The 21723-nt window shown below is 37.6% G+C and overlaps 1 protein-coding gene across 4 annotated transcripts in view; it reads left to right on the top strand.

Annotated features, from left to right (window-relative positions):
• The window catches only part of LOC128988674 (eukaryotic translation initiation factor 5B), a 76951-nt gene that overhangs the window by 21594 nt on the left and 33634 nt on the right, over positions 1–21723 (top strand). For all 4 annotated transcript variants that reach the window (XM_054410190.1, XM_054410193.1, XM_054410192.1 and 1 more), the window contains exons 15-20: positions 429–605; positions 1624–1705; positions 2617–2798; positions 18324–18400; positions 18793–19000; positions 19567–19662. In XM_054410190.1, coding sequence (XP_054266165.1) covers positions 429–605; positions 1624–1705; positions 2617–2798; positions 18324–18400; positions 18793–19000; positions 19567–19662 — 822 coding nt within the window. The remainder of the gene's footprint in view (positions 1–428; positions 606–1623; positions 1706–2616; positions 2799–18323; positions 18401–18792; positions 19001–19566; positions 19663–21723) is intronic.

The following is a 21723-nucleotide window of genomic DNA, read 5'->3' as shown; positions in this document are numbered from 1 at the left end:
ATTTCTTTATTTAATTTTCTTGAGAATATATTTATGATCTCTGAACTTTCCTGTTGTGTCTCTGACTTTGGGTTAGAAGAAGCATCGGCATTGGACTTTGCCCTATACACCAGCGACTAGTGCTATACACCACTTAGGTGAACCATTGAATGTTTCCTCTGTACCTTACTTCTCCGTGTATTATATTTTCTAAAGGTCCCCTAAAATTTATGGTTACAAACATATGTCCCACTTCACTTGTATTATTATCCGTTTGTGAAAGTTTATGAATCCTTATCTCTGATCCTGAATAACAAATTAAATTTCAAAATCAAAACCAATTCATATACTTTCTTTATCTTACACTATTCATTTCATATTTGCCAAATTAGATTAACCGAAATAATATATATTCCATTTCTTCTCTAAAATATGTATATCTTTTCCAGGCTACAGTTCTAGAGGTTAAGGCCATTTCGGGACTTGGTACAACCATAGATGCCATCCTGGTGAACGGCTACTTGAAGGAAGGAGACACCATGATAGTGGCAGGCACTGATGGACCAATAGTGACACAGATACGATCATTGCTCATGCCACAACCTCTCAAGGAGCTTAGAGTCAAGGTGGGTACGGCAATTAAAAACAATTTGTCCATTGTATTCTAGGAGGTAAGCTCTTGTCCCAAACTGTTTTACATGTTACTTCAAGCTAAGCCTAGACAGTTGCTGCATTACCACAAAGCAGTTTGTGATTGGCGGGATTTGAACCTATAACCTCAAGGACTGAAGCCCCACGCTCTACTACTACCAGACCAGCTCCTCAAAAGTGATTGTATTTTTTTTTAATGTCCACTTTTTTGATCAGCTCTATTCAAAACCGTTATGTACTAACACTACAAAACTAACACTTACACTCACACCTGAATTATGCTCAGTCACAAGGGTTGTTCACAAAAGGTATCCAAAAAGTTACCATAGCGGTCAAGAAAGCTAGTTTGAATTTAAACATCTTTGCGAAAATTCAAATTTTGTAAACTTTTTGTCACAGTAGCCAAAAAAGAAGTGTAAATTGTGTTTTGTGATAAGATTTCAACCGGCATTGAAGTTCATCTACTGAAGACAGACGTTAATAAAAAGCAAACAATGTACCTACATGGTTGAGGGAGTTTGTAGGTAGTTGTAAACACGTACACAGTGTTTTACATGGTGCAGATAGGCTGGGATGGTTCATAAATCTCATTAAAAGCTGTAGCCAATGGTATATAAAGGTACACAAATAGTACAGTGATCTGGGTGGGATCTAGGTATTACTACAGAGACATCACTTTACGTAAGAAAATATTGCTATAGTCCGCACAACCATAACTTGAGGCAGCCCAAGTCCGCACGCCGTATATCTAGTGCGGCCTTGGGCTGCCTCAAGTTAGGGTGGCGAGGACTATACATTGACTTTGAATTCAATTACAGTACATGGTATTTCATGAATATCATTTGCATGTGATATTGATACTTAAACTATTAACTACTTATTATTTTTTAGTATGAAAGTATAGTCATTACCTCAAATACATGGTTATTGTATACAGCGTTCTCCTTCCCTTGTCATTAAGAAGTTTAAGAAATGTATGTTTGTTTTTTTCAGAATGCTTACGTAGAGCATAAAGAAATTAAGGCGGCCCAAGGTGTCAAAATAGCTGCCAAGGATTTGGAAAAGGCAATTGCAGGTCAGAGAATCAATTAAAATTTTGATAAGTCTAGTAAATTGTTAATTGAAAAGGAATGTAGTTTAAAGTATGTATATTAAAAGTAACTAAGTCTCTTGCAGCTTACTTAAAATAGAATCAATCAAAAGCAATATCACATTGAAATATCCTAATAAACTTCATGTAGTCCCCAAATACATTTTAAAGTGTCAAATTTTTTCAAGATAGCAGTCCACAAAATAATGATATTATTATGTAATTTTTTTATAAACAATTTTTTCCTCATGGTGAGCATGTTATGAGAAATGGTGTCACAAATTAAAAAAGCTAAAGTGACACGTTCTAAACTTGATTTCAACACCTCTTGATTGTTACTCAGATGCAATTTGTGATCAGGCTATCAATTAATTATGCTATCTAATAGGACTGGAGTCTAAACCTTCGCTAAATCATCACGATGTTGTGCCCTGGCGCTGCGGAGTGGGGTAAATGATTCTCCCTTCACCTCCCCTCTAGACGGCGTCCAAACAAGCCCGCGTTGTTTTACATGCATACCATATACCTATGCTGCAGTTTTTTAATAAGTTAAAAAATGAATATTTATAAAATTAAACCGTCATAAACTAACGTAACCAACCAAACATGTTGATTATATAAAAAAATATATAAAATAATAATCGAATGAAGGTTTACTAATCGAAAAAATAGTTCATAAAATAAAATTATAAATGCCTTGAATTCAATTTTAGAATTTATTAATTATGAAATTAAACTGTCATAACCTAACCAAACCAACCAAACTTGCTGATAATGAAAAATCTAACAAGGTTTACTAATAGAAAAAAAATAGTTCTAAAATTATAATAGCTCAGTAAACAATTTCACTGGCATTGAAACATTCAATTTTTATAATCGTGTTTACCTTTGTGCAGGATTGAACCTGCAGATTGCCCAAAAGCCAGACGAGGTAGAGATACTGAGAGAGGAGGTAGCTCGTGAGCTCAAGTCGGCTCTTAACAGTATCAAGCTCACTGAGAGAGGAGTCTATGTCCAGGCGTCCACTCTCGGATCTCTAGAAGCTCTGCTGGAATTCCTGCGGGTGTCTAAGATACCGGTAAGTTTTCTATCATCTTATAGCTTTGTTCAGCATGGAATTAAGCAGTTACTTTGAGAAAGAACAATCTCACTCATACTTGAATCCCAAATCTAACATCAATGTCCTTATATTAGGCTATTCTCTGACATTTGGAAGATCTGGGTCTTTATTTATCATAGAATTATTTTATTTACAGGTAATGGAATATTTTGTTATAGTAAATATTAAAGAATGTACTTTCTATTCTTCTATTCTATTTCTACTTTCGATTGCTATGTACAAACAAACTCGGGGAAAGATATAATGATGTCTTCACGGCCGCGAGAGGTGATCAGTATTTAATCGCGATAGCACAAGACGAGGATAATGTCCATATGACTGCGGAAAAAGATCAGAATTCGCCTCATTTGCGGAACACGATGATGATCTCCACAAAATAGCAGGAAATGATTAAAGTTTTGCCGCAATCGCGGGAGGCAATTACTATGTACAAACGACCATTGGGGACGATTAATGATGTCTTCACGGCCGCGAGGGGTGATCAGAATTTTATCTCATTCGTGGTAGACGATGATAATGTCCTCACGACCGCGGGATATGTTCATATATTGCCGCGATCATGGATGGTAATAATTATGTCTACACGACGGTGGAAAATAGTCAGAATTTTGCTTCAATCGGGGGAGACGGTTACGATGTCTACATGGCCGGAAGGGATTATCAGAAGTTTACCGCGATCATGCAAGTACAACAAAAAATGTTTTTTATTTCCAATTTTTTGGCGCTTCTTAAAAAAGCCAATTGCCTCGCGCCCTAGTCTCGTGCCTACCGTGCCTATTTGGTAAATCGGCCATGCTTTAAACACACCAGCCCACACCAGAAACTATATTCGTTCGACTGGATCCTTTTAACACACCAGCCCACACCAGGAATTGTATTCTACTAATAGAGACCTTTAGGTTGATGTACATCTCAACCTATGTTTACATTTAAGAATCTTGGCTTACTCCTCGTGGACTTCCCCCTTTGGAGGTGGAGAGTCAATGAACCCATGAGAAAACAAGATACTAAGGTCTATCAAAGATGAGTGGAGTTTAAACATTATAACTTTAAAAAGTAGGGGGAGAAGGGACTATAAAACTCACCTTTTAAAGTATTTTTAAAGAAACAAAATTTTCTCTTCTGCATCCTCACCCCTTTGCAAATCACGGTTATAGTGGCTAGTAACAAAAATATTCAGTTGTTTAACAACCTTCCTTTGAAGCTAAAAATCACATTTGTCCCATTTGTGAAAATCAAAATTATTATATAAAGTATTAATTTTACTGAGAAATATTTCTAGTTTTACTTCCTCTTTTTGAACAAACAAAAAACGATATTTTTGATTAATATGTTAGTTTATTCAAATGGTTACTAGACCTACTTGGAAGCTTTATAAACTAAGTACATTAGTGTTAAAACAAAGGCCTGTCTTTCACCCTGCTTGGCAGGTTACGGACCTTGAGAGAACCATTCCGGCATTTGCCTAAGGGAGGAAAGAAACCGTACATATTTTGTCCGTTATCTTATCACCTCAGGTTGTGTTCCTGCTTATCATACTTCCCTTCTCCAGCACAATTAACAATCTAAAATGTTGTTTAGTTTTAACTCAGCGCCTTTGACTAATAGGATTATTTAGATCATAAAAATATATTCTTTAAAATTAATCACAATGTTACACGTTTTTATGCTGGTTAACTAAATATTAGAAATGTTGCCACTTACCCATCGCCACAGAAAGAAATAGAGACCGATACATTACCAAACTAAGTTATTTTTGTGTAGAGTATTTACCTGATTTAATTTGGAATCCTATGGAGATGTAGAGTATTTACCTGATTTAATTTGGAATCCTATGGAGATGAACTGGATGAGTTGTTCTCTGACAGTTTACTCAGAAGTTGCAAGGGAGTTGAAAGATGATTCTTGGTGCTTGTCTAGAAGAAAAAAAACACGTTTAAGTGAGGAGTATGTTTTATCAATTAGTGTTAGAGCTGTTATTGTAGGAACTAGTTATTAGGGATATTTTCCTATTGATATCATCATTCTTATTGCCAAGTTCAATTTTACTTGTCTTTACAATAAATGAGTAATCATTTCTTGAAAGAACATTGCATTTTGTTTCACCCATTTACTATTGATGGCTGTATTTTTAATTACAAACTGTGAGACGTAGAAAGACACTTCATAGAAGTTTTTTACTGAATGATTATCTGTAAGGTTTTTACTTTTTAAAATTTTTATTTATGCCTAGAATGTAACATTACTTAATTACCAGCACTACCAAGATACCATGGAAAGCTACCTGATGTAGGGTTTTGTCCAAAGTTTCCTTTTCATTCTTCTGACTCAATTCAGAGTGATAAGGCCTTTATAAGTCTGCAGCCATGTAGAAATAAATACTTTGTTAAAGCGGAGTGTGAACTGTGTGAGTCGCCTCGTCTGACAACTAGAACATTTCTGGTCCACACACGAGGAGTGAACAAACTACTATTCTGAGGTATAATGGGTCTTGAAGTATGTTGACCAGGCTTGTAAGCCCAGGGTAACTCCTTCACCCAACTATGTGTAGTTTGTCACGGTGACAGATGTCACAGGGAGGGATACAGGGAGGTTGCAAGGTGGTCTGAAGACTACGGGTCAAGACAAGCGAGTTGTAAAATAACATGTGAAGAAAATCTGAGAGTATTCATAGAGTAACTGGGTCAGAAGTTTTCAGGGATATGAGATGATTGCATTAAAAACGTTTAGGCTTTGTCAGATGATGTAACCGCATGGGACAGGGCCGACACGTCACAAGTCTCCAATGAGTCCTATAAAAGACTCTAAGAGGAAACCGGCAAAATGTCCTTTGGACCACCCTGGTGTAGTTTGTGTGTGTGTGTTGAGAAGCTTTCGAAGATTGTTGAACAGTTGCTAAAAGGTAACTAACTAACATGGCTGCAAGTTGTAGGTTTACTCTCCTCTCAAACAATCTGAAACACAAGATAAACAGAAACATAACATGAGAATATTGTTTTCAATACTGTAATATAATATTAGGTACTTATTTTATTTCAAAGTATTATGTCAATAAAAGTACCTAACGAGTATGATTAAGTAGTTACGAAGTATTTTTCTTATAAATGAGGAATTTCGTAACATAATTTCTGCCACTTGCATAAGCTAATGTTGTGAAAAGGATACAGTTTCAATTAAAACATGCGTTAAATTGATATATGTGTTTAAATAGGTTGATTTATAATATCAATCTTAAAAATATTTTCTTAAAATATAGATTCTAGATTAGGCCTACAATTTGACAACATACTCCGTCAAATGTATCCCTGTGTAATTTAAATACACCTTGATGAGTGTAATCTTGTATTGTCAATTATTGAGATAGAGACTATGTACATATTTAACCCAAATACTGTAGTTTAAAGTTAGCGTTCCTGTGTTTGCAGTTGTTTGAATTCTGACTACCAGTATCATGTAAGGTTAAACCTCATAACCAACATTTACTGGCAATATTTTGTTTATTTCTCGATTATTTTTCAAAGCTTGTCTCTTTTAATTTTGTTATTGCTCGTGGAAAAAAGTATTTAAGTATATACAACACATGATACTAATCAATATAAAAATAACATTTACACTTCAACCAGCTAGTAGTAAATGATACTTAAAATTGTTATTTTATGTTAGGCACATTAGCTTTAAAACAATGAAGTAATAATAGGTACCTTCTAATAATTAATTTTTGTATCATAAAAATAGTTTATAAATAATTAAACAGACTTACCTTGGTATTATTGCTGTTATCTTTCATCAGAGACACTGAGCTACTTAAAAACTAGTTACCTATTAAGGAACGCGGCAGCGTTCCGCCCCGCCAAGTCCCCCAGCGGTACACAGCTGCTGCAGTGTATATATACATGACGTGACAAAGTGGCTTTTTTACTCGTCTATAGCTCTGAAGAAACAAAAGCTATTAAAATAATTGTTCATCCACTGGATAGGGGAAATCATTCTTGGCAAAATAAAAAAAAGAATTTAAAAAAAGGTTGTGTTTGAGCCAAGAAAAACTAGTTTGAAAATTCACAAATTTTCCGTGTTCTCCCTCTTCTCCTTAAATGTTGACGGACCTACAGCCCAAACCACTGGCTCAATTTTAATGTTTTTTATGTTGTTTGAAAGCCCTTAGCGTGTAGATGTGCCTTTTGAGGGTCACAAGTCGGTGCGTTGACCCATAAACCCTTGGCAAGCCCTCAAAGTACGATTTTGGCCCATTTAAATAACATGGGATTAAAATCAAAACAAAAGAAGGATCAGCTGCGATTAAATCTCAATTAATTTAAAATGTTAGAGAAATTCATAGGATCAGCTGAAAAATTATTTTAAAACTTTTATAAAGTATTTTTTTCAGGTATACCGAATGATTTGAGCTACTTACTATATAAAATAACTTAGAGCAGTGATATTCCCCGATACTTTCCATTGAAAAATGCAGTGTACCGATGGTACACTGGTACAGCAGCTCGTCATTTTTAACAGTTTAATACTACTTATCAAAACATATGAAACCTAGGAACTTGAAACTTAGTACTAGTACTAAGGTTAGTTTTAACATTGTTTCTTCATAATATTGCCAAAATTTATTTAACTAAATAAGGTTAGTTTTATGTTTTAAATACACTAAAACAAATAAAACAATCGGGAAAATCCGTCTACGTATGTTAAACAAGCAAAAAAGTGAATGTAAAAAGTGATATGTAAATTTAGGATAAAAATGAGTTTTTCAATATTTGTTTTGCCTTATGCTATTTCTAACAAACCTAATCTGTTTGATTACATTTTTACTTCTCTAATAAGGGCTCAATTTACACTAGTCTTTAGATATACGGGTTTAATTATCGGAACACTTATGTAACACCAATGCATTTTATGTGTAGTTGTGCCCTGGTCTATATATAAGAGAAAAGAGGATTTTTATTTTAACTGTTAATTTTCTACAAAAATAAATACAATCTAACAAAAAACCACTAAGTGGTAACACTTCCCCCGCCAAGTCAGCAACCCAAAAAAGACAATAAATCACCACTTTTCCGCCAAGTAAAACAATGTAATGTATGTAAGTTTGGCCACTTGGCGGCAGACTTTTGCTTGATCACTTTAAAAAATACCATAAAATTAGTTTCATTGAGCAAGTATCTCTCCCAATAGTACATTGCTAGATGAGAGCTTATTTTACCAAATTTGACCTTATTTGTGTCACATTTCATAAAATCATAATAGTGATGGTTTTATATTTACTGATTACCTCGAAATTATTATACTTAGTTGGACTAATTAATTAGAGAAGTTGATTTGTGAAATTATCCACCAACGTAACTTTAATGAAAAAAAAAACAAGCAAAAGTCTGCCGCCAAGTTGCCAAACTTACATACATTACATTGTTTTACTTGGCGGAAAAGTGGTGATTTATTGTCTTTTTTGGGTTGCTGACTTGGCGGGGGAAGTGTTACCACTTAGTGGTTTTTTGTTAGATAAAGTATTAAAACTTGTAACATTGTGTTAATTATTTTAAACATCACTTTCATTCTGGAAATATATAAATTATCAATTAGTATTAAAGACTAAAATTTGGTTTTTATTAGCAAAACTTCTCATCGGCTTTCAGTTAAATCATTGACGTTTGGATACGAAAGGTTAAATCCATAGCTGTCCATTAAAAATAAAATCTGTCAATTAAAAGTATAAATTATTTTATTTTATGTAAACAAACAACAAATAAAACACATGGTTTCCCAAAATAATTCAAAATTAATTATTGATAAAGTATAAACAATTTCAAATTAAATATTTTTGATTCAAAATAATAGACATCTTCAGAACTTACTTAAATAATATCATCGACTATTAAGTCAAAGCTTATGTATTGTAGTTTTCAAAATTTATTGATTGCAGTTTTTATGAAATGCAGTACTAACTACATTCCTTCATGTAATTTTGAAATGTGTTCATGTTTGCAAGTTTAGTGAATTTTAGAGCTTGGAACTATGAAGTCACGAAACAACAAAAGTGTTCAATAACAAACCTAAACTCTGGACCAGAAGGTAATTGTTTTTCCTTATGAATCAATTTCAAGTTTTGTACATTTTTAAAATCACATTTCAACTTAAATAATTTAGGATTTCCTATCTCAATCATAAAAATACATTTGAAATTAAACTTATGGCTAATCAAACTATGTACCATCATAGAAATGGATAAGTTTTACAAAGCTAAGCTAGAATTTTTTTAGATACTTTAATCATGTCCAAAATAATCTACAGGTCTCATAATTAATTCATGCAAACCTAAGGATATGATAAAACTTATCTACATGTTTCTAATTTACAGTTTACTCTTCAATTTCTTATTATTACTCACGATACAGAGAGCTTGTGACTTTTTGAAGTTCATTTAAAATATGAATTTTGTTGCTAGGTAACTTATTTATGATTCTTTGTTCAAAAGATGTCTGTTTCTGCTATGTTTTGTTGTAACCAAGGTGAAGTAAAATGTTGAAGTATTTTCTTGATCACAAGGGCGGTCCCAGGGGGGCGTCAAAATAATATACCAGGTTAACTTAAATAATTATTGTTATTGCAAATCGTTCAACCAAATTCATTGTAGGTTAGGCCTATACACTTGTGGCGAACGATAGTACTTTTGTCTGCCAATCTTGAAGTTTTTAGCCTATGTAATGTATTTTTCTTTTTATTTAATACTGGTTATGTCTTTTGCATGTTTGTGTCTGCTTTTCAAATTCATATTTATTGCAGACATTTTAGTACCTAATTATGCTATGTTTATGGAGTGATTTAACCTATTTAATATAATATGTATTCTTGAATGTAAAAATGGTGTTACCGTTGGAAGTATAAAATAAATAAATAAATCTTCCCTACTTTTCCCAAGGTAAAAAAAAAAATTGTCTAGCTCAAACGATCCCAAGTTTTAGGCTAGTAGTGTTTGTAATTAGTCCTGTCCTATCGCTTGCCACAGGGATCTGTTTGCTGCATTTAATCTGTTTAAACTTAGAATCGTTAGATAGGAAATTTGAAATGCCAACTAAAAGAGTTCTTAACTTTTTTTAAATAAGCCATTTTTATAATTTAAATTTAAAAATATTAAATTCCCGCCATTATGAAATTTTGGATTGGGCCAAGACAATGTTTTTATAACATAGGGAAGGTCGTTTGTACCTAGATTTGTCATCCTATAGAACAACTGAAGCCTATTTTATGGTAGTTCTGTTGTTCTGTCGCACTGTAGAGGTTTTGTTTAGTTTGTTTCTTGTTATTTTAGTCATTTAAAACCTCGTTTAGCCAAATCAAACGATCTAATCCTAAACAATAACCGGTCTCCTAGTATCCCCTAAAATAGTAACCGTAAAATAATAGAAACAAAATTTTGTCTATACTAGCGATCATTGTCAACGTACATGAACTAGACACGAAAAACAGGCTTCAAAATTTACTAATATAAATAAATACCTCGTCAAAGCTCTATACCTTGATAAACATACCGAGTTTCATAATAATTGTTTGGAACAATTCAAAGATAAAAAATGTTTATGGAAAAGATATTTAATGGCAAAAATCTGATTAATAAAGTGATTTAAAAAAAAATCTTCCTGATTTTCTCTTTCTTTTGACCTATAGAACCATTTCCCTGAGTTTGCCTGATTTATTTGTGGGACACTCTGTAAATGTGTTGGCTAACTAAGAATCCAAATACGCCTAATGAAAACACAGGATGTCATAAATCTTTTCTGTCTACTTTAAAATTACTTTATGTAACTGCCTTGAGAAAATTTTATATTATAGGAGTTTACAGCAAGTGTAAAACGTTGAATGGGGAAAAGACAGTGAAATTCTCTTCAACATGGTATGATCCGAGACTTCCATCAAGCCAAGCAGGTATCCTGTGGCCAAGCTTCGATTCATTGATGACGACGTTCCATTGGTTTTCTTTTAATGTCGTATGTGGGAGGATCACGGTATCGCCCGGCCGAGACAGCAAGACATGGCCAGGTCATGCACGCGTGTTACCGCGGTCGCAGGAGACGATCACGGTATCGCCCGGCCGAGACAGCAAGAATGTCAGGTCATGCACGAGTGTTACCACAATCGCAGGAGACGATCAGGGTATCGCCCGGCCGAGACAGCAAGAAAGTCAGGTCATGCACGAGTGTTACCACAATCGCAGGGGACGATCAGGTTATCGCCCGGCCGAGACAGCAAGAATGTCAGGTCATGCACGAGTGTTACCACAATTGCAGGGGACGATCACGGTATCGCCCGGCCGAGACAGCAAGAATGTCAGGTCATGCACGAGTGTTACCACAATCGCAGGAGACGATCAGGGTATCGCCCGGCCGAGACAGCAAGAATGTCAGGTCATGCACGAGTGTTACCACAATCGCAGGGGACGATCACGGTATCGCCCGGCCGAGACAGCAAGAAAGTCAGGTCATGCACGAGTGTTACCACAATTGCAGGGGACGATCACGGTATCGCCCGGCCGAGACAGCAAGAAAGTCAGGTCATGCACTAGTGTTACCACAATCGCAGGGGACGATCACGGTATCGCCCGGCCGAGACAGCAAGAAAGTCAGGTCATGCACTAGTGTTACCACAATCGCAGGGGACGATCACGGTTTCGCCCGGCCGAGACAGCAAGATATGTTAAGGTCATGCACGAGTGTTACAACGATCGCGAGAGATGTTCATGGTATCGCCCGGCCGAGACAGCAAGATATCGTCAGGTTATATGCACGAGTGTTACCACAATCGCGGTATCGCCCGGCCGAGATAACAAGAAAGTCAGGTCATGCACTAGTGTTACCACAATCGCAGGGGACGATCACGGTATCGACCGGCCGAGACAGCAAGATATTTTCAGGTCATTACCGCGATCGCGGGAAACGATTACGGTATTGCAGGAACCAACCGGTGTTTACGTGATCGCGGGAGACGATCATCGGTGTTTGCTAGGAACATTTAAAAAAATTTGCTTAGCTTTTTGCTAGCTATCTGTGGACCGGAAAAATCTGGAAATTTGAAAAATGCGGGCCGTAGGCTGTAAACCCATTATGTAAGGAATTACCTTCTAGCTGTTAAAAGAGTGTGAATATTTGTTGCAAGTTTTATTTAGATTGATATTTTATGTAGGATTCAGAATCAGGTAGGGTACATTTTTCACCAAAGGCACCCAAAAATCAGAATGCCGAACAGAAATTAAACGAGCCATTTATTATATTTGCCATTATTTTTGGTTTGTGATAAACACGACAGTTGACAACCATGTGATGTATTGGCTGGTTAAGGAATGAGGGATTTGAAAATTGTCATTTGGTGCTAAGCATAAGAAGGATTAAGACAATATCCTCCTCCTGCGAGAGGGTGTGTCAAAACACAGGTCGCAGGTGCGGAGCCGCGTAATAGTGGCGGGGGAAGTGACTATGGCGGGAGATGAGTTAACTGGCCCTGATGACCAGTTAACTCCATCCTGTTGTATCCTGCCAACAAACAGGATGCCACTTCATTGCGGCGAAGTGGCAGGAAGACCGGCAATCTGTACTTCTGCTCTGTCTCTGTCCCGCCACACGGCCGATGTCGATGTTAGCCTACTATAAACACAACTTGTACGCGGTGTAGCGCCTGTGATAAGGTGAATAATCTGTATAGTACAGATATGCTCAATTGCTCATGCCACACGATACTTGGCCAACTAGTAGTGAATTATATTCAGGGTTGTATTTCACTAACAGCGACCGCCGGGGGTCAGTCCAGGGGGCTCATAGTATATTTTTCGCTTAAAAATAAATTTCACAGATCAAATTTGTTAGAGGGTATTAGTTTTGAGCCGAGCTGTTATTTTTGCAAAAATTGCGTGATCGAATATCACGATTTCACCGCGATCGTGGAAGTAAATGATGAAGATTATCCGCGATCGCGAAAGATTTTCACGATTTGTCCGCTGTCGCTGGAGATGTTTATAATTTTGCCGCGATCGCGAGTGACAACGATGATGCCTCTGCCATCGCGATCGCAGAAGATGTTTATTATTTTTCTGTGAATGTTGGAGACGTTTAAACCAATTGTAGTACATTTATGATTTTTAAAGTTTTTTGATCTTTCCGAAGCAGTTCGATTTTGCCCAGACCCAATTTTGGTTCGAGACGAGAAGGTCATATTTTTTATCCGACCCAAAGTCAAGAAGTCTAGCCCACATCCCTAATTTTATAAAAACAACTAATTGGACGGTGAAAAACAATGGGCCGAGTTTTTAAACAGGAATACTACCGGTAGGAGTATTTCTCAAATCCCACGCTCCACAGCTCCACGCCGAAGAAGCCTCTCTGGAGCTATATAGGTTAAAGTTATAGTGCTCGCCTCCAAATCTGAAGGTCGATGGTTCGATTTCAAGCGAGATCGTATTCAGACCCAGATGCCTTATTTGTCATTGGGCTGTGAATTAACGATGCTATCTATTATCTAACCAAAAGGTCTACGTTTGAAATAACAAGATCAGGGATTCTTGTCCTGCCACACGGTAGCTTAAATTTTCCCCCAGAAAAATAATCTTTCTAACATTGAGAAGTGATCCTTTGGATAAGCAAGAAGCCTCTTTCTGATTTAGAACTTATTTCGAGGCATGTTGTAATTTATATTCACATTTCTTAGTTTTTTTTTGTACTCCTCAAGCTCTATAGTTTACCATTTTCCCATTCTATAATGTAAATAACCACTAAAATCGACGTTAGTAATCTGTAAATTTTATCGACAATCAACCTTTCAAGAGGAGATCGTTTGGCACAATAATAACTACTTGATGTTGCCTTTTCCAAAAGTCGTTCCCATGTAATGTAATGGTGGTGCGCACACTAGGACGGCACGGCCGTCACGGACGCCACCGCCGCCACCGCCGCCACCGACGTCTGTCAGAAAGTTCGGAGGAGCGAATCTCAGGACAATTCCGCGGCGTCCGTGACGTCCGTGCTGTCCCAGTGCGCGCACCCCACGGCACGGACGTCACAGAAAGACGTCTAGAAAGGCTCTCCTCTAGGTATCGAAGTAGACATTCGAACTTTTCATGGGTCATCCTAAAGTACTGGAAAAAATTGTCATCGTCCTCTACAAGATCGGGGAATAATGTGTGACATTCACCAAAACCTAGTCGTTTTCTATTTATATTATGTATCCAAAATATCGCTTTCCTCTTCCTCTTCTCCTAAAATTAATCCAACTACCACCACGTCTTCGTCGATATCCATAGCTCCCACACTCTCACTGCTCACAGCAAAACAACTCTACTGCAAAATACATCAGTCCAAAATGCTGTGACGGCCGGCCATGCCGTCGCAGTGCGCGCACCCCCCCCCCCCCCCCCTGAAAAAGGCGGTGACGGCGCAGTGCGCGCGTACCTTAAGTTGTAGTTGAAAGATTTGTCTGGGATCAATGGGCGCCAATGGTCTACCAATTACCAACAAACAACGTGTTTTCAATAATAATAATAATTAACTATTAGCATCGACTAGTATTGAAGCTACTTGCTTATTACGCGTTCTATATAAATATTCAATACTATAATATTCATCCATACAGTAGTACTTCTTGTGCGGACATTGTATCATTGACTAAAGTTTATAATTATTCTTGCCAATATCTATCCAATAGCAAACCCCTCGATTTGGAATTAACTATACCCGTGTGCTGTCCCATATGGATGGTGATTTCCTTCCCCTTTGAACACGTCGAACATACTTTTAATGTATGGATAAGTATTGAACTGTTTTGAAATTATGTATGTAAGAGGTAGTGTAATTTATCTGGGTAGGCCAGTAGTTTATAGTTCTTGCCAGTATATCTCAAATTCGTGGCTAAATCCCATTGGGGTTTATTTTAGACTCAAGATTCCCCACCAATCAAAGCGCTCAAAGATAAAAATTTTAAAGTTGAACTAAAAAGAATGTGTAACAATTTTTTGTTTTCAGTTCATCGCAATACTCGCTGCGTTATCTGTCTACCGCTGTGGATGGTTGTAATTTGTTCCACCTGCTTAGAGAAATTATTGTATGGTACTTTTCTTTAACATATACTACACGAGCTCGTACTAGTAATTTAAAACTGGACCCAATTATGACCATTACACCTACTAAATTGGTTCAGCCTGGAGCCCTGGTAATGAAACAATGTCGCAACCCGCAGCCCTGTCGGCCTTACCTTACCGTTTGAGGGGATCATTGAATCATTGGATCATTGGATCGTTCATGTCGACAGGTTTGCACAGTGTCGCCCGCGGGCCGCAGGAAACATAAATTTTGCTGCGAATTTATTTATTCGGCGTACGTTCAGTAACTGGGTTACCGACAGGAAGCCCCCACGTTGCAATTAGAGAGGCTGCGACTGTGTGTGTGTTTGTGTGTATGTTGTGGGAGAGGCGCGGTTATGTCAACCCGTGTGGGATACCGTGTGGGAAATTATGTTCCGGGGAGTGGCACACCTGTTGCCCCCAGTGACGTGCAGGGGTGTCTTATGTCTTGATGTGGTAGAGGGTTCTAGTATGTCCTTGGAATGTCTTTTATTATTATTTTTCTTACCTCGTTATCAACGATGGTTGAATAATTAATTGTCTTGTCTCTGGTTGGTATGACGTCACTTCTAAACACTTTTTATGTCACATCTCCATCTAAAAAGAAATATGCTTATTAGTTCAGCTTACTCCCGTGAATACTTCGGCATCCATTTGACGGACAAGAGATTTAATAGTTTACCGACACACAAAATAAATGAATTTGTTTATATGTTACTTTGTCGCCTTGTAGGCAATTAATAGTTTACATAAAACGCTGCCAAACGGTTAGCATACTTCCGTGGGTGCCTACAATCACAGACAATAAACCATTTGGTCATAGATAGACCACAGACAATTGGTCTATTCTATAGACCAACTAACAGAATATAGTTGTACTACAATATAACAGGAAGGTTGCTAAATCATCAATGCAGTTGATCGTAATTTTATGTATTAAAAACGGAAACTACTTTGTCGACATTTTACTAATCGGCAAAATCCAATAAATACGAAACAACTTAGTCGTAATGACGCTTTATCAGCAAGCAAGTTGACCGACATTGTTGAGTTCAGTGATGGGAATTGGCGAAGCTTCTTCCGTACAGCTTCCGACAATAGCCTATCACTAATTCTTATCTCCGGATTGTCCTATATTACGTGTATAATATAGTTCACCAGGAAGTGGTACGGAAGGTACGAGTGCCATCATGTGTTGTAGTGTATCGTGTAACCCGAGCCGCGGGTTGGTGAGAGGATGGGACATCCGGCGTCCGTGACTCAGACCGAGCTCGCAGGTGGACAAGTCTCCAACGTCCATCTTGTAGGGAAGAAATATTGTAGGGCTATTCTATTGGTGTATTTTTTTTAACGTAAACAAGTTGGCGAAATGCGTACTGGTGTTTGGTGTTGTCCGTGAACGGCTAAAATCTTGTAATTAGACTTTATTGCTGGATTGCGTGTTTTAAAGCGAATATTAGTGAAGGATTGTGCTAAAAGGATGAGATGGTAATTTTTTACTGGCTGGTATCAGTTGGTTAAATATAGCTAACTTCATTAAAATACCGATGGTTAAGAACTGATGCGCCGGCCCCCGCTTCGAGCTGTCAAAAAGCGCTTTTCTCAAGAAATAACTGACATCCCAGGCAAGCACAAGGAAATCCAGGCATTGTTCCGAAATGCAAAACTACGAAAAACGCACCGTTTCGGGTTTATTTTCGACCACTGACCATGTGCGGTCGTTCGAACAGTGCATTTTGGGTTTATACTTCATCTTGCACATTTTTCGGAGTAATGCCGCCCACCGCTCGTCGTGATACCGAGTATTGGTAGTGCGGTAGTGGGGCGGCGGCGGCGGATATGATCAGTATGTGACGGCCACCACGGCGCGGCACGGCGGCCCTCATATCAATACCGGCCATTGTGATTGTCACTTGCCTCTGTACTACTAATGAACTGCCACTGCCGACACCGACACTGGGAGGTCGGCGATAATGTTAAATGAACGGCTAGATTCGAACAGAACTAAACGATGCTAGTAAAGAAATTAGCAGAAATATACTGTAGTAGACTTCACTGGTTGTCCAATCGATCTGTGGACGGAATAATTATGTTATGTGAATTCGACAGCCAGAAACAAGTGTCCGTGAATTGTGTTGGATTCATAGATATTGAATAATCTGATATAATCGCCATTGCTTCTCATTTCGCGTCATCTTGTCAAGTAACACGGTCGCGAGCGCAATTTGAGGAAAATATCACGACGTTGCCATCCCGCGGGCCGCGGAAGTCGAGGATGTTGCCGATTTTGCGATAAAATGATCACGGACTCGCTGCTGGAGATTGTCACAAATGCTGCCACGATCACGAGAAATTATCACGTAAATTGCCGCGATCCCGGGAAATTATCACGAATGTTGTCCAGGATTTTAAGATTCATTTAAGATATGATTTGTCCACAGATAGTTTAAACTGCCTATACCGACACTGGGTGGTCGGCGAATAAGTAGGGAGATAATGTTAAAGTAAGGACTAGATTAGAAGGGATATGATCTACCACTTTTTTCTATTGAAATGGGTACATTAAAAATATTAGGAAGATTTCAATGACGGTTCTGTCTTATTTGTCTTTCGTTCTTGTTCTTTTCGTGGTTTGTGCAATATAAACGAAAAACAAAGTTTATTGCAAGAAAACACAGTTTAATTTTTCTGCAAATCTCTTGAACTTTTGTTTTAGGTGTATTCTGTTGTGGTTTAGGCCTATCAAGATTAATTTGAGAATTTCACAGTTTTCCAAGTTGATAAGTAATTTTCGTTATTGCATCTTTTTGGCTAATAGGCACCCTGGAGTTTTTATCCATTATACCACTATTTTCACTGTAGTTCTTAGTTAGTTAGAACTGTAGTCCTTAGTTCAGGTTAGTTATAATGAAAAAGATAAATGTTGGCAATTGATTAAGTTTAACATTGATTTTTATTTTATACTTGTTACTATACTTGATAGATAGTTATATTACACTAGTCTAACTTGAGCAGGAAAACTAACTAAATGTCTGGTTATAGCCGTATGTTGGGGATACAATATTTAGAAACAACTTCCTGACTTAATTTGTTTTGGTTATCATAGGTCTAGGTTTTGAAACTGCTCTAGAAATATAATTATTATATTTACTAGGAAAGCTTAAACTACCATTTAAACTTAAGATACTCTTACACTGTGTAAGGAGGTTGAAGAATCTCACTCCAGCATAAAAAGGTTCTAAACAACTTGGACATAAATAATCTTCATACACCACTCTGAGCATAGGCCTACAACTGTGATTGTTTTTTTTTTTTTTTTTTACTGTAAATCTTCACTTAATGTATGTTTCTGAGTTTTAACCCAAACTACTGTGTTGCAGTATTCCAACATCAGGATAGGTCCTGTGGTCAAGAAGGACGTAATGAAGGCATCCACCATGTTGGAACACGAAAGCCAGTGAGTATAATCAAGTCAAATAAACATGGATGTGTTGCTAGGCTTGTCTTGGACTTCAAAGGAAATTTTGTGATTACCTAGAAATATCTCATAGGTTTGGACTACTTTCCCTAAAGTGTTATTAATTATTTCATACAAAATGTCACTGACGTAGAGACTAGAACAACACTAACTTACTTAACCTTGCTGGTTTAAGAGAGGATTTGGTGTTATTTATAGCTGTGAGGATTGAAAAAATCTGTCACCGGAAATATAATTATAATTATTACTTTTACAATACAACCTAACCTATTACATTTATCAATTATATTTTCCACACACTTGTTAAAAGTAGTAAAACGTTGTCATGTATTCACTATATTTTCTTCTGAACGTATCTGTTTTTTTTTTAGATACGCAACAATCCTTGCGTTTGATGTGAAGGTGGAGAAAGACGCCCAGGAGTTGGCGGACACCCTGGGAGTGAAGATCTTCCAGGCAGACATAATCTACCACCTGTTTGACAAGTTCATGGCCTACCGAGAAGAGCTCAAACAGAAGAAGCGGGACGAGTTCAAGCACATCGCTGTCTTCCCGTGCAAGCTCAAAGTCCTACCACAGGTGAGCACTGTCTCAATACCTTGAGATATTGAAGATATACACTATTTCTGTGGACATTCTAAAGATCGTAGTTGGGAGTGAATAGTTAACTGTTATCTTCTGCTGTGTGAGAGAGAATATCCATCAGACCTTTGTGGCAGTATAAAAGCTATTAGAGTGGCCATTATAGTCTGACAAACAGTTTTGATTTTGATTTAGGTATCAGACTGTGGCGTAGCAAGGGCACTTACTCGTGGCCAAGGAAGATGTAATATTTGGCTGGGGTTCTACTTTTATGGAATACATATGCTTGAGGGGAGCCAGAAAATTTGGCTTATTTATAAACATAAAATCTTCAAATAACGCTAGTTTTGATAGTTCCATTTATTTATGTACAATCACAACAAACTTATTTGTTCAACTTTTGATGTTTTTGCCACACTCCCGATTCCTCAAGAAGGTGATCATTGATCAAGACCGTGCACATTGTCCTCGACCCCCCCCCCCTTCTGTACTGCAAAGAAAGTTTAATATAAAACATACCTAGTAAAATATGAATGTATAGAATGTTTTTCTTTATGTTTCAGTTTGTGTTCAACTCGAGAGATCCAATCGTGATGGGAGTCATGGTAGAAGCAGGAATTGTGAAAGAAGGAACTCCAATCTGTGTGCCAAGCAAAGATGTGAGTAAATTGTCCATCATGGTTTTTTTAACTTTAATTTTTTAAACCTGATTCGTGGCATGCATATACTTCTGGATTTTATTAGGAGAGGTTGTTACCTTATGTTCTTAGGAGAAAATGGAAGGTTTTTAAGAACTAGTGGAGTGGGAGGGGGGTGGCATAGACAAGGCGACAGTCTGGACTTGTAATTCACTGCTACCTCTGCCTCACATTCGATTAATGGCCACACATGTTTTTGTCAAATTGTGTTTAAATGTAGTTGTTCTTCATTATGTATATTTAGACTTTTTGACAACCTCTTCGGTGTGATTTTATGTTCTTTCTTCGTCTGAGGGTGAACTCATTGCTGGGTTGAAACCGGTCACCGCTCATCGGTGACGTTGACAAATTGAGGTATTTTAACCTCTAATAATTTAAATTGTGATCAGGAGTCAAAAACAACTAGTCTATAGTCGAGGCCACATAAGTTTGCAGTTGGGAACAGTCAATCACAAGACAAGGCTAGTGCGACGTTGCCACATCACCCGTTGACAACACTAATTAAAACATACTAAGTAATATGTTCAAATAAGCTGGTATTATTAACGATAATTAACGGTAATTTTAACGAGAAAGACAAAAATTAGAATCTACAAAACTATAGTAAGACCTGTACTTTTATATGGAGGGGAAAATTGGATCCTGAGCAAGAACTCAGAAAAGAAAATAATAACTTTTGAGAACAAAGTTTTGAGAACTATATATGGGCCAGTATGTGAAGATGGAGTATGGAGAATCCGCCACAACCGGGAGCTAAGAGAATTATTTCAAGACCCTGATATCATTGGAGAAGTTAAGAGTAGAAGATTAAGGTGGGTTGGCCATATCCTAAGGAGAAAGGAGGAGAGTCTACTGAAGATAGCACTCAGAGGAAATCCGAGGGGAAGAAGACCAATAGGTAGACCGAAAGCCAGGTGGTGGGGTCAAGTACGAAAAGATTTGGAAAGGATGAGGCTTGTAGAGGAAGATGCATGGGACCGAGACTATTGGCGACAGCGTGTTGGCGAGGCCAAGTACCAGCTAGGGTACAAGTGGCCATGGCAGTAAGCAGTAAGTAAGCTGGTATTATTAGATTTGGCAACACCGCACGGTTCTCATTGGTTCATTCAAAACCATATGGTAAATAGGCTCCTCCCTCAACTGCAAACTTACGTGGTCCCGACTCTAAGTGAGTTGATCTGAAGTAGTGTACACAGCATTTTTTTAAGTACAGTAAACTCCCTCTTATCCGGACTCCTCGGGACAGAGGCCAGTCCGGATAACGGTTTTTCTGGTTAAACCGACGTCACTAAAAACAGACCGTTTACTGTAATATTTGACTTAAATTTAGGAGAACATTGTATTTAGACACGTGATCACTGGTCTCAACAAATCTTTCCCACGAAAACAGTCGTTTCAGTAGCGCCCACTTCCTGCTGATATAGTCCGGTTAAACCAATGTGCTGATAAGAATTTTCTGGTTAAAGAGATGTCATTTCCGCTGAGTGTAGTCCGCTTAAACCGATGTCTGGTAAAAAGGTGTCCGGATAAGAGGGAGTCTACTGTATTCAACATTGATTTTTTTTCAAATGGATTGTAATGGCTTGAGGAGTAACAATGTAAGAGATTGCTTGAATGATATCAGCTGTTTGAACGAAATAGAGCAGTTCGTTGGAAGTAAAGATGCAATTTTACATTCTAATGATGACTAGGTTTGGGGCGATGAGAGAAATAGTGGTTGTTATAGAACGTTTTCCGGCAATCCTTCGAGTGGGCAGTGATGCTAGATAAGAGTAATGCTAAAGATTGAGATGGCAACACTGGCCTGTGAAGGATAAAGGTCCTGGGGATGGTGTCGTTAGACGGACAAATATACTAAATAGCAACATCAGAAAGATGCAGTCCAGGAGATGGCAACATTAGGCTCATACATGAAAAGAACACAGAGATCGGCAGAGGAAAAAGCTAGAAAGAGGTAATGTTAGGCCCCTGGAGGTAGGACAAACCATGCCTGTGGGTAGTAAGACCGTTACACATGTTTAC

Source organism: Macrosteles quadrilineatus, unplaced genomic scaffold (assembly GCF_028750875.1).
Source record: "Macrosteles quadrilineatus isolate MER2022 unplaced genomic scaffold, UCM_ALF_1.0 Scaffold_3__2_contigs__length_128488019, whole genome shotgun sequence".
NCBI classification, from domain to species: Eukaryota; Metazoa; Arthropoda; class Insecta; order Hemiptera; family Cicadellidae; genus Macrosteles; species Macrosteles quadrilineatus.
This window is presented reverse-complemented; position numbering and strand designations above follow the sequence as displayed.